General features: G+C 43.1%; 1 protein-coding gene across 5 annotated transcripts in view; it reads left to right on the forward strand.

The window, feature by feature from the left end:
• Positions 1-382: 382 nt before the first annotated feature.
• The window catches only part of LOC115482020 (histone deacetylase 5-like), a 148,241-nt gene continuing 135,611 nt past the window's right edge, over positions 383-13,012 (forward strand). For 4 of the 5 annotated variants that reach the window (XM_030221557.1, XM_030221561.1, XM_030221558.1 and 1 more), the window contains exon 1: positions 383-636. In XM_030221557.1, coding sequence (XP_030077417.1) covers positions 486-636 — 151 coding nt within the window. In that variant the 5' untranslated portion in view covers positions 383-485. The remainder of the gene's footprint in view (positions 637-13,012) is intronic. The other variant, XM_030221560.1, reaches the window with a different exon arrangement.

Consider the following 13,012-nt stretch of genomic DNA (forward strand, 5'->3'; position numbering starts at 1 on the left):
CAGGGATTGATCGCCCAGTACAGCCAGGACAGATGATCCACCATAGCGATTGTTCCTGCTTCTGAAGAGACTGTAAACCTTTCACCTGTTTTTGTGTTGTTAGCTTGTAGATTTTTTCCCTGGGATTCTCCATCAGTCTGCAATTATATGCCAAAGCCTTACTGAAGCTACTTCATCTTAACTCCCACCAGGAATTTCAGAGTCGGCCTCCGGGAGCTGTGGTTGCTGCTTCTGTTTGTATTTGGTTGTTGGTTATGTTAACCAAATCCCTCTAAAAATAATGCAAGCATTATTTGAGCCATCCTGTGACTCCCCCCCCCCCCTCCCCTTTGCTTTCACTTTTTGAAACTGAAATGAAGTGAAGTGAATGTCAAAAGTTTAAAGACTGAGTGAATGTCTTGAGGGCTCCAGGCTGGGGTGCCTTGTGGATTATAAGGAAAAAGAGGACCTCCTTTTCTTGCTCTGGAGTTTGGGTCCGTCTGGGCATGTTGTTGATGCAAAAAGCGCTGGGACTGCCCAAAATGTTGCAGACCATTTATGAGACTGAATCATGTTTCTCCTCAGATGGGGTGTCGGGACGGGAGCAGCCTCTGGAAATGTTGTCACGGACACAAATCCATGCCATCCCCATGGCAGGTAAGACGCTAGTTTCCTCTCTAAAACTTGTGTTGCTTATAGAATTTCCTCTGACAGCTGCTACATGTAGGTTTCTTTCTTTCTTTTCATTTTTTTTGAGTGCTGCCATGATACAGGAGTGCTTTTGTATGTTACAGTAGCTGTAGAATAAATAGTACCTGTTTGCCTTGCTCCGTGTCCCGTGTTGTGCATCTTTGAAGATGGTTGACTTGTGATTTCTCTGGTGAAACCTGTTTTGTTGTGGCTGATGATGGTATTTTTGTTGTTGTTGCTACTACTATTATTATTCTTATGCATGCATCACCCTGAAACGTGGAGTGAAGGAGTAGCCTAGTGGTTAGAAGCAGGCTGAAAAGTAGGGAAGCCAGGGTTCAAATCCTGCCTCTTCCACTGATGTTTCTTGTGACCTCAAGCAAGCACGTCAACCTCCAGATACAATTTAGATTGTGAAAAACTCATGTACTTGCTTGCAAAGTCACTTTGAGCTCTGTTGGAAAAAGCTAGTAATGAAATCTGAAACCCAAATTCAAATATTTGCAATTCAGTTTTTATGTGTTATAACCTAACAGTGTGATTTGCTATTTAAAAGTGGGCAGAATTCAGGTCAACTGGTTAATGATGTAGCTTAATTAACCATAGTTATCTCGCCTTTGAAACTGAAAAGCTATTGAATGCTTAAAAAAAAAAATTCCAGGATTGCAGTTTTGTGTGCTAAAGTAAATAAAGACAGTGCTTGGGATACTTCACCTCTGCCTGTCTTATCTTAAGCATGAAGGTGCAGAGCCAATCAGTTTGTCTCATAGCCACAGAGGAACAGGAAACTGCAAGTAAACAGATTTCCTTTTCGCTACTTTGATTGCTGTACAACCTCGCTGGGCGGACCTTCGAGGTGCTGCTGATCTGCCCTGTTTTCGGTAGAGCTGAGGAACCATGAAGATTCTGGGGTTGAGTCTGGGCTGTCCACTGTTTTTGTGAGTTCCCAGCCGTGTCCTGCACCCTAATGAGGTTTTCGGCCCCCTAAACTTCAGTGCGTTCTGGTCATTGTTTTTCTGATTCCAGCTGTTCTCAGCTCTTCTACCATTATTATGTGAAAGGCAGTGACTTGGCTATTGGCGTGGGCGGTCATCAACACCCTGATACGTGCTGGGCAGCTTAATTTAAGTGGTGGCGTTGCCTTGAGGTACATCGTTCAACCCTGCTTCCCAGATTTGTTATGCTTCTATTCAGATCCTAATGCTCCCTCTCATCACACAACGCTTCTTCATAGCAAAGTCTAATATTGACATGGCAGCTGGCTGGTCTGATTATAGCAGAACAGATAAAAGTCCTGGAAGCACTGGTCTTGCTTCCCTGTCGGGGTGGAGAGCATGATAAACATCCCGGAATTGTGGGGTGGTGGTTCGTTAAAAGCATGTATGTCAGTTGGACCCACTCGCTGCCTACTTAATTAAAATATGCTGCTTTCAGATTAATGTAGACTTTGGCTAGGTGTGAATGCATTTGGTTATTTCTCGTATATTTTAGCACACATCTTACAGACATACATGTATTTTATATGTATACGGTGTACAGTCTTTGCTTCTTATAAAACTAAGCATGTTTTTTCCTCTAAAACTCTGCCTTCTGTTTATATATTTGGGGGGAGGTTAAATTGGGGTGAACCACCAATGTGTAAGATTCTTGCTTACCTTGTGCCTTGTACCTTAAATATGTCTATAGAAGGCTTAATTGTTGTTCTGTTTAGGTTCTCCTCTGCCAGGCAGCTTGCAGGGAAGAGGGAGTGAACTAGGGCAGGGAACTATCTCTATTTCCTAATCCAGCCCCTATTCTGTTGTTCCTGCCTGTGGTTTTGTTTACCCTTCTTCCAGCTCCACAGTGCCATTTCTTTTTTATGTACAAATTAAGCTCTGTGCCTATGTTGTGTCTCACCCTATCCAGCCTTGATTGGATACATAAGGAAGATCATCAAATCTTCACGATACCTGTGTGTATGTGTCCCACTTTTATAGTTTTGATACACTATTTATTTATATACTGCCTTGACCTAAGCGGTTTACAATTTCTTACAGGTACTGACACTGTCCCTAATGGGCTCACAGTTTAAGTGGTATTTTGAATCTGGGGCAATAGAGGGTTAAGCAGGGGCGGCGTAGGCAAGAAGTGGGTGGGCACCAAGTGTTCTCCCCCCCCCCCCCCCCCCCAAAAAAAAATACCGAAGCTGGTGGGAAAATGTTTCTCTCCACCTTGGCAGTCTGCAGCAGGCATACGCTGAAAACAGGTGCCAGTAACGTGGAGCACATCATTTTCATTCCCATCAGGGGGAAGTCTTCAGCTGGTAGAGCTTGGAATCCCCATCAGCTACTGCTAAACATGTGCTACTGTTGGGTGGGCCTGAGCCCTAAGTGGGTGGGCCATGGCCCACCTGTGGCTACGCCACTGGGGTTAAGAGACTTGCCCAGGTTCCCCAGGTCTGCAACCAGCTGCACTAACCATTAGGCCACTCCTCCACTCCAATGCCTAGCTGAACCAAACTTGGCTTGGAGCTAAGTCTTGGGGGATATTTGCCAGTGGAAATGCTTTGGGACTACAGTGAAAGTTAGGCAGAATGTTGCTACTTCTATTTATCTCAGTCACTGGCTAGATGGAGATGGTTAGTGGATCTAGCTGAGTTTCTTTTAATTACCTGGCTAGCTCTTTTTGAAAATTGTCCTCATTTTTGTGTCTGATGGAGGCCTCATTCCCTTGTGGTCAACATAGCAGAACATATGCTCTGGGAGTGCATACATAGGGGTAAGTTTCAAAACTATGCAAGTGCTTTTACTTAGATTTTGCACCAGTTCTTAAAAGGTAAGTGCTTGCATACTTTTTCCCTTTGGAATTGCCAAGGGATAAAATATACTACTACTCATTTCTGTAGCACTACTAGATGTATGTAGCGCTATTATATGTAGGTACTCTCTGTCCCTAGTGGGCTTACAATCTAAGTTTGTCCAGATATTACATTTGCTTTTTTATGGATATTTTTTTTTGTCTGAAAAACATCTGTAGTTTTTTAAAATATAGAACTACAGGCATTTTTGTTGTCTGGGCATTTTGTTTTTGTAGCTGGGTCTTTCTTTTGTACTTTGCTTATGTTTTTTTTCTCTTAAATTATTTTTTTCAGCAACTTGTTTTCATTTCTTCTCTTTTTCTGTCTTCTTTTCCTTCTCTGACACTTCCCTTTCATCCCTTTTCTCCATTTCACTCTTCTCTGTTTTACCACTCCTTAGATTTTTCCCTCACTTTCTCCTTCTCTTGCCCTCAGTCCTCAGTCTCCTTTCTCTGACTGACCTACTTCTTCCCATCTTATACTTTTACCCCCTTCCCAACCCTCCTGTTGTCCCCTGTCTTTTTCTCTTTTCGCAGTCTTCCATCACCCTCTCGTCCCCCATTTTCATTCACCCCCTCCTACACCATAATCTACTTTTCTCTGACTTTTCATAAATTCACCAGCCCTAACTCCTTTCCTGTAACTCAACTTCTTTAGACATCTATGCCCTTCCTAGGCACCCGCAATACTATCTCTTCACACCACCCTCCAGACACTGTTCACCCCTTCTCGTTTCCCCTCTTTCCTCCTTAATTCCTACCTAACTACCTACACAGCATAGGCTGTTTCTTCCATTCTTACCCCTTCGTTCCCAAAGTGGTGCTTCCCTCTCACTTCCTCCCACCTAACCCACTAAAGGCTTTACCTTTCCCTCCCTTCTTACCCTTTCCTCTTTTCCTGCTTCCTTCCATTCCACTAGGGGCGCTTCTCTCCCTCCTTTCATTTACCTCTCTATCCACTCTCCAGAGGCACTTCCTTCCCCCATTTCCTCTCTGCGTTCATCCATTCCATTAGGCAGTAGAGGCTCCTATCTCTCTCCTTTTCTTTCCTCGGTTCCATTGGAAGCTTCTTCATCCCACCCCTTTCCTCACCTCGCCTTGCCTTGTAACATGTCCTCTGAACCCAAGACTTGTAGTAATACTTCATCACAGCATGCAGCCTCCCCACTTAACTGGCAGCAGCAGTGTTTAATAAGACATTATCTCATGCAACTGCGGGGCCACTCGTGTGCTAAAAACTGTGAGATTCTGAGCTGTTATCATGAGGCTGGTTCGATCGCACAAAGAAATAGCATCTTATTAAACATTTTGCTTGATGCTGGGGGGGGGGGGATTGCGTTAGTTGGGCTTCAGTTGGGTGGCAAGTAATTTTGGAAGGTTGGCAGTTTCTACTCTGTAGCAGCACTTAAGAGTTCTAGCTGGAGAAAGGATGGGCAGTTTTCAGATCAGTATCCATAGAAATACTTTTAAACAAATAGGAGGAAATATTTTTTCACGCAAACAATAGTTAAGCTCAAGAACTCGCTTCCGGAGGATGTGGTAACAGTGGTTAACGTATCTGGGTTTTAAAAAGATTTGGACAAGTGCCTGGAGGAAAAGTCCATACTCCACTTTTGAGATAGACATCGAGGAAGTCACTGCTTGCCCTGGGTTTGGTAGCATGGAATGTTGTTGCTATTTGGGTTTCTGCTAGTTACTTGTGACCTGGATTGGCCGCTGTCAGAAGCAGGATACTGAGCTAGATGGACCATTGATCTGACCCAGTATGGCTATTCTTATGTTCTTATATACCGCATATACCATTTACAATTCAGTGTAGGATACAACCAGTAGACTAGGCATTCCTAGGAAATACAACTAATTCCCAAGCAAAACATCAAGTCTTACATTTGGTTAAAACCAATTTTTGAAATAAAAGCTGTCAGGTGTTTCCTAAATGGACTTTAACTAGACATTAATCTTAGTTCAAAAGGCAAGCTAGTCTATAATTTTACAGCTTGATAAGTAAATGTTAACATAAAAATCCATTTATATAGCACTCCTTTTCAACAAAGATCGCCTTTTACCCACATGAATGACTTTTAAAATTCACACTTGTGTAGGCCGCTATACAGAAAATCACTTCAGATCTAAATTTAAATCTGCTATTCATTTTCCAAACTGTAGGCCTTGAATTTAGGTCCCCTAGTCTTGACCTGTTCTGGGACTCTGCCCCTTTTAGGAACTTATATCCCCCAGAGAGCCTAAATATGTTCACTTTTCCAGATTTTTATCACCGCATGATCTTATGAAATAGTGGAAATCCAGCCCTAGTTTCTGATAGCAGCTTCAGTCCACCATGCTGCTAACTGATTTTTAACCATTTGGTACTAAGGGGTAGAATTTTTGTTCTTCGAGGTTAAGCAGGACATAGTCTCTCACATGTGGATGACATCACTTCAGCACTGGTGCAGACAACGCCCAGCATTCTGTAGTTTCCAGAATTGCAGGTACCCACCGCACATGCCTTCCTGCCTGAGTCACATGGGACCTGCAGTTTCACTTTCTCCGTGGAGCTGTGAAGATGTCTTCTCTCACTGAAGTGAGTGATTTTTCTCTGATAAATTTTTGCCTTCTTGCCTCTCGGATTTATTGTTGTAAGTAGCATAGGACTTTCTTTTTTCCTTCAGTTTTGTTCCCTCTCCTGTTTTTCTTAGTTTATGGCACTTTTCCATTTCTTTATTTTTGCAGCTTTAGGTGTGAGCTTCCAGCTAGGTCTTTCTTTAAAAAAAAAATCCCTTTTCAATAATTGAGCCATTTATTGTATTTTAATTTTATTTATTGCATTTGTATCCCACATTTTCCCACCTCTTTGCAGGCTCAATGTGGCTTACAATATATCATGAATAGTGGAAATAAATGATAAGATAGATATTTAGTATTACAGACGGATCTTGGGTGACATGATTATGATAAGACATGATAGTAGTCTAACAAGCAGATATAATAAGTCTATTCTGGATATATGTGGAGAGGTTCACATTTGTTGGTCTTTGTGGTGTTAAAGAGATGGGTCTTCAGTAGCTTGCGGAAGTTGGTAAGTTCATAGATCGTTTTTAAATTACGCAGCAGCGCGTTCCAGAATTGTGTGCTCAGGTAGGAAAAGGTTGACGCATGCGTTAGTTTGTATTTTAGATCTTTGCAGTTGGGGAAGTGAAGGTTAAGGAATGTGCGGGATGATTTTTAGCATTCCTGGGTGGTAGGTCTATCAGGTCTGACATGTAGGCTGGGGCATCCCCGTGAATGAGTTTGTGAACTAGGGAGCATATCTTGAACGTGATGCGTTCTTTGATTGGGAGCCAGTATAGCTTTTCTCGTAGGGGTTTAGCACTTTCATATTTGTTTTACCAAATATGAGTCTAGCTGCAGTGTTCTGGGCTGTCTGGAGTCTCCTGATTATTTGCTCTTTGCAGCCAGCGTATAGTGCGTTGCAATATAGGTGACTGAGTACCATTGATTGCACCAGGTTACGGAAGACGGACCTTAGGAAGAAAGGTCTTACTCTTTTTAATTTCCACATTGAGTGGAACATTTTCTTGGTTGTGTTTTTCGCATGGTTCTCAAGTGTTAGGTGTCAGTCAATGGTTATTTTGATTTTGCTGTGGCTATTTTTCCCTTGATGTCCACCACAGGAGAGGCGTAAATCTCCACCTGAAAGTTTCTCTTTCACTGGTTTTGTGAAGGAGATGGCTTCAGCCATCCCATTTAAGTTGGAAATGGAGAAGTACAGGGCTGAGATACTATCAGTCTTGGACTACGAATCTCCTCCCGGGGGGGGGTCATGGTTCCGTTACACCATATCCTGAAGGATGCACTTCTGAGGAACTGGGTATCTCCCCTTTCTGTAAAGGTTGTACTGAAGACGGTGTTTCACAGTATCGTATCCAAAAGGCTTCCAGATTCAAGAGGGTGCAATTGCTACGTCACTGTCTGGTGGTTAGATCCACTCTCAAGTGGGCCAGAAGCTCCAGGACTCATGCCTCGGTACTCTCAGGTAGAGAAGCTTGGACTCTGTGCTCGTTTTGGAGAAAGCTTCATCAGGCCTCTATTCTTACTGCCTGCATCCAGACCTACCAGCTGTACATGAGCATCTACTTGAAGTTTCTGGCTTGCAGTGTGCTTAGTCCCATGGACTCTCTCCCTCAGGTGCAGGCCATAGAGCTTTGCCAGTTGACCAAAAAACAACTGGTGTGCAGGAAATATCTGGCCAGGGGCACCTATGATACTTTTGGCATTGCATTCAGACTCTCTGTCATGGGTGTGGGAATGAGTAGATTCTCTCGTGGCTATATGTCTCTGACCTGGAACCAGCGCGGTTCAAGAGAGGTCGGCAGATGTTCCTTGCCGAGGAGACAACCTTTTTGGGACAAGGTGGAGGAAGTTTCTGACCTCATTAAGACACATACTGACACCATCTAGTCCTTCTCTCGGCGGCCTCCAGTTGCATCCTCCTAGACTAGGAGGTTCTCAAGTGGATCAAGACGCAGATCCTACTACTCTCAATGGCATAGGTCTCTCTACCACCCTCCAGAGCTAGTTCACTCCCTACTCTGATGGACAGTTCAGCCGAACTTGACCATGGGACTCCCATTTCAAATTACACCTCAAAAGGTGTGGACAACAGATGCATCCAACCTCGGATGGGGAGCTCATGTAGATTTTATTATTATTAATCACTTTCTGTACCGCCCTTACTAACTGGCAGACCAGAGCGGTTTATATAACAAAAGTTACAATAGATAGTAGGAAAGGAACTTCAATTATAGATAGAAAAGAATTCTTATACATTCAAAGAAAGTTAATTTAGGAGGAAAGAGGGAGGGAGGTCTTCAAACATGGAAAGGGAAAGAAAAGTAGGGGGAACAAGGGGAAAAGGGCAACACCCTAACAGATGGACGTCATCCTCTATGCAGGGCAGAATGCAAGGGTGAAAAAACAGGTTTTCAGTGCAATCTTAAATTGTTTCAGTGACGACTTTGCACGTAAAACTAAGTGCATTGTATTCCGAAACAATGGTGAAGCAAAAAGAAAGCTCTATGTCTGGTGTATTCGAGAGTAGTCTGTTTTGGGCCTGGGAGAACCAGACAATGGTCATTCAGGGATTGAAGAACATGGGATGGGGAATAAGGGATTGTTAAAGAAGATGAGTATTCAGGTAGACCTACCCAAAACACCTTAAAAGTGAGGCGTACTGTTTTATAAATGATGCGTTGTTCACCGGAAGCCAGTGATGACTCTGAAGAAGAGGAGAAATGTGATCAGAGTGGTGGGCATGACATAGAAGTTTCATAGCAGTGTTTTGGAGCGTTTACAGTTTTTTAATATGAAAATGGGGACAGTCAACACGATATTAATCTAACCTGGTAAATAAGCAAAGAAAGAATAAGCGAGTGGAAGGTGTCGTGATCAAAGTAATGTCTAATTGAACGTAACTGCCTGAGAATGTAAAAACCAGATTTGCAACTGCAGAACTGTAAGATTGGACTCCAAAGTAATACCCAAATAACGAAAAGAATCAACAGGTTGAATAGTTGTCCCGAAAAGGTTGAGAGTAAGATTGGGATCTGGAAGATCCCCTGTGAACCAGCAAGCAACCATTTTTTGTGTGTTCAGAACCAAGTGATGTGAGACAAGACAATGGGAGATAGTTTCGAGACAGTCTTTTGAAGGGCTGTGATATCGGGAATGTAAGGGTTTGTAGGAAAGATCAGTAGAATGTCATCAGCTTAGAAGTGATGGGAAATACCTGAAGATTGAATCAGATCAGCAAGAGGACTCAGGTATAGATTAAAGAGAAGGGGTGAGAGGAGACTTTCAGTTTGGGGATGGTGAGATAAAGACGGAGGTTGGAGAGGCTTCCACTCCTGCTCAATAAACTGCATATTTCTCAACAAATTTGTGTGATACAGATGTGTCTCCTACACTGTCTCCGCATCTTTTATCCCCTTTATAAATGAACCTTGGCTTGCTGAATGGCTTCTAAACCAGTGAGAACGTAGTGGCAGAAAAACTGCATGGGAGATCCCAAAATGGTAGAGGTGTCGGCGCCGCCCTCGCTGAACGTGGGGTCGGTTTGGATTGCGGAGATTATCACGGAGGTTAGTGCCGCACTCAAAACTCCCATGGAAGCGCAGTTTCAAAAAATCATAGACAAATTAGACCACATGGAAGGGCAATTTACCACCCTAAATAAAGATGCGCAAGTGTTACAGCAGCGGGTAAGCGACGTAGAACACGCAGTGCATACACATTGAAGTTTTGACCCCACAACAGATGTCCTGCTTAAGAGAACTAGAAGACAAGATAGAAGATCTGGAAAATCGTTCCAGAAGGAACAACCTCTACTTGGTGGGGCTCTCGGAGGCCATTCCTGACAAAGATCACTTCATTACAGCTTTCCACATCAGCAGGCCCTCTCCGCATAGAGCACATCGACTGGGTGCCCACAAAGAGCAGTAAACTTGGCCAAGGGTGGTTATTTTCAAACTTTTAAATTATGCCCACAAACTGGAAAATTTGGGGGCGCTTCAAAATGACACTAAATTGCAATATGAAGGAGCAGATATTTTGTGCTTTCAAGACTATTCAGCAGCAGTTTCAACAGCCCAAAGAGCTTTCTCTTCAGTCTGTTCAAAATTGTTTCAGTGCCAGATCAAATTTATGTTAACATATCTTGCTAGGCTGCACATAACCTATAATGGCTCCATGGCGATATTTGACTCTGTGGCGGAAGCGAAGCAACATGTTGAAAAAACTGATTGCCTCGCTGCTTTGCTGAAGCTTCAGGACTCACATTTTACCATAGTTGATAATGGTTCCGGTGGACTGGGGCAGATAGAACCATAGTTCTATTTGGTTTAAGCTTCAAACAGTCCCTCAGTGATGGCTCTCCATGACATGTCTGGACTTCAGACACAAGTCGATTGAGAACCATTAGTTTTAGGAACAGAGCCCCTCTGGCACAGGGTCTGCATAAAGCATTCTGATGCCAGAAACTGAACAGATATGGTGATGCCAACCACAACTGTTATATGTACTTGACATTCAGGTAGTTTTCTGTAACTTATTGTCACCTTATAATCTGTAATAGCTTAAGTTGGTCTCACCTTGTGAACAGTGCTGTGTATGAGGTGGGGAGGGATGGGCATAAGGTTATTCCTGAAGGTTTTCTACTGAAAAAGGGGAGTGGGGGCCTCTTAAATAAGGTACACCACCAACAGTGTATATTCCATGGGGGGGGGGGGGGGGAAGGAGGGCATGAAAGTACAGAATATGGTTGTGTGGGTTTTGTTGTTGTTGTGTGTTTTTTGGGGTTTTTTTCTCATTCCTGGTGTGGAGGATATAGTTGGTGGAGTATATTTGGACACAGAAATGGACCTGGAATGGTGGGAGGTGTTCACGGACTGGGAAGCCACTTCCTATGGTTTATCCTTTATCAAGTTCCCATACACCATTTCCATTACTACAGTAAATGCTAAGCCATATTAAATTGTCCACATGGAATGTGTGTGTGTGTGGGGGGGGGGGGGGGGGGGGGGGGAATCACCTCACCCATAAAAAGCCAAAAGATTCTACATTTCTTGCAGCGTCATAAAGTCGATATAGCCATGCTTCAGGAGACACACTTATCACTGGAGTACCAAAGATTTCAGAAGTGGTGGGTAGGTTCCCTAGTTGAATCACCTGCAGCACATAGAAAAGCGGTGGTACTAATCTTATTTCAGAAGGCCTTAAATGTGCAAATTCAGTCACTGGTGCAGGGTCCAGATGATAGATTTGTCCTGGCTCATATACTGATTAATAGACAGCCTCCGGTTTTGTGTAATATATATATGCTCCTAACACCTATGACAAGGCTTTTTTTTGCAAATGTAATAAAATTCTGAATCTCATGTTCACAAACAAATTATTTTGGAGGTGATTTTAATTTAGTATACGACCCTACAGTGGATCATTCACATCCTTCAGGCAACATGCGTATTAACATGACTAAAGTTCTCCTCTCCTCTGCAACACATTGGGCTTGGTAGACTCTTGGAGACTTTTTCACACAGCTGACCGGGATTACACTCACCTCTCACGTGCACATTCTACTCAAGCATATATTGATTATATTTTAGTTTCTCAATCACTTTTTTCATAGATGCACTCCTCTGAAATAGGACCATATGGCATTTCTGACCATGCTTATGGTGTGGATTTCCATGGAATTGGGGGCCACGGCCACCAGACCTCACCTGTGGCAGTTTCCCCTAGATCTCTATTGGGATACAAAATGTAACTCATTTTTGTTGACTAAATGGAAAGAATATGCAGAACATAATGCTGCACATGTGTCACAGCCCATTCTATATCGGAACACAGCCAAGGCGGTGCTACATGGGGAAGTTATTACATACACAGCTCATAAATGGAAGATGAGAGATAGGGAGATCCTAAGACTTGAGCGTTAGGTGATTTGAGATAGGATAGCGATAGCACATACAACCTTGCTAGCGTCCCAAGGAGCCCTCAACACTCAGCGGATGGTCAAGTCGCAAATGTATTACAATATAAATTTACTCCATAGAAGGTGTAATTTACTTTTACTGTGGAAAACTGCTTGCACATATGCTGAAAATGCACCACGGTTCCTCAAAAATCTTACAGATAGAAAAAGATGGGGGGGGGGGGGGAATGAAGACTTCTTCTGATGAAGAAATTGTTACTCTATTTAAATGCTTCTACAAACAATTATATGCCACACAAGAGGACACAGAGCTAGTTGGTGAGATGTATCTTGAGAATGTAGATCTTCCGAGGGTGTCACCCTCGCAGATAGCCATGCTAAACCCCCCGTTCATAGAGGGGACCGCTCATGCTGGACATTCAAGGGAGTGCATTAAACTAAACACTGGACCAGAAGGCTTACGAGTTGAATTTTATAAGATTCTTTTGGACCAACGTAGCACCTGTTTTTTATCATACTTCTCACATATGATTACACACAAAACTCTCCCAGAGTCTCTCCGCATGGCACCAATGATTGTACTTTTTAAAACCAGTAGAGACCCATGTTCACATCCATTCAGGCCTATTTCACTGCTCAATTTTGTGGCAAAGCTTTTTGTCAAGATTTTAGCAAATCATTTGGCCAGACTATTGCCATACCTAGTGGCTGAGGTACAAGTTGGTTTCATTAAAGGGCGAACGGCCACAAAAAAATATTTGCCTTATATTGGCTTCGTTGGAAGTGGGACATGCCCGTAGAACCCCCCTCACGCACGGTCAGTTTTGATGCCGAGAAGGGCTTTTGACTACGTCTCCTGGCAATTTCTTTTTCAGACACTCCAGCCTATTGGAATTCGGGGGTTGTTGTTAGAGGCAGTTTGTGGACTTCATAAAATGCTCCCAGGTACACATCTGAACCATTGCTACCCTTACTTTTTTTTTTTGTTACATTTGTACCCCCGCGCTTTCCCCACTTATG

This window comes from Microcaecilia unicolor, chromosome 12, assembly GCF_901765095.1.
Source record: "Microcaecilia unicolor chromosome 12, aMicUni1.1, whole genome shotgun sequence".
Lineage (NCBI taxonomy): Eukaryota > Metazoa > Chordata > Amphibia > Gymnophiona > Siphonopidae > Microcaecilia > Microcaecilia unicolor.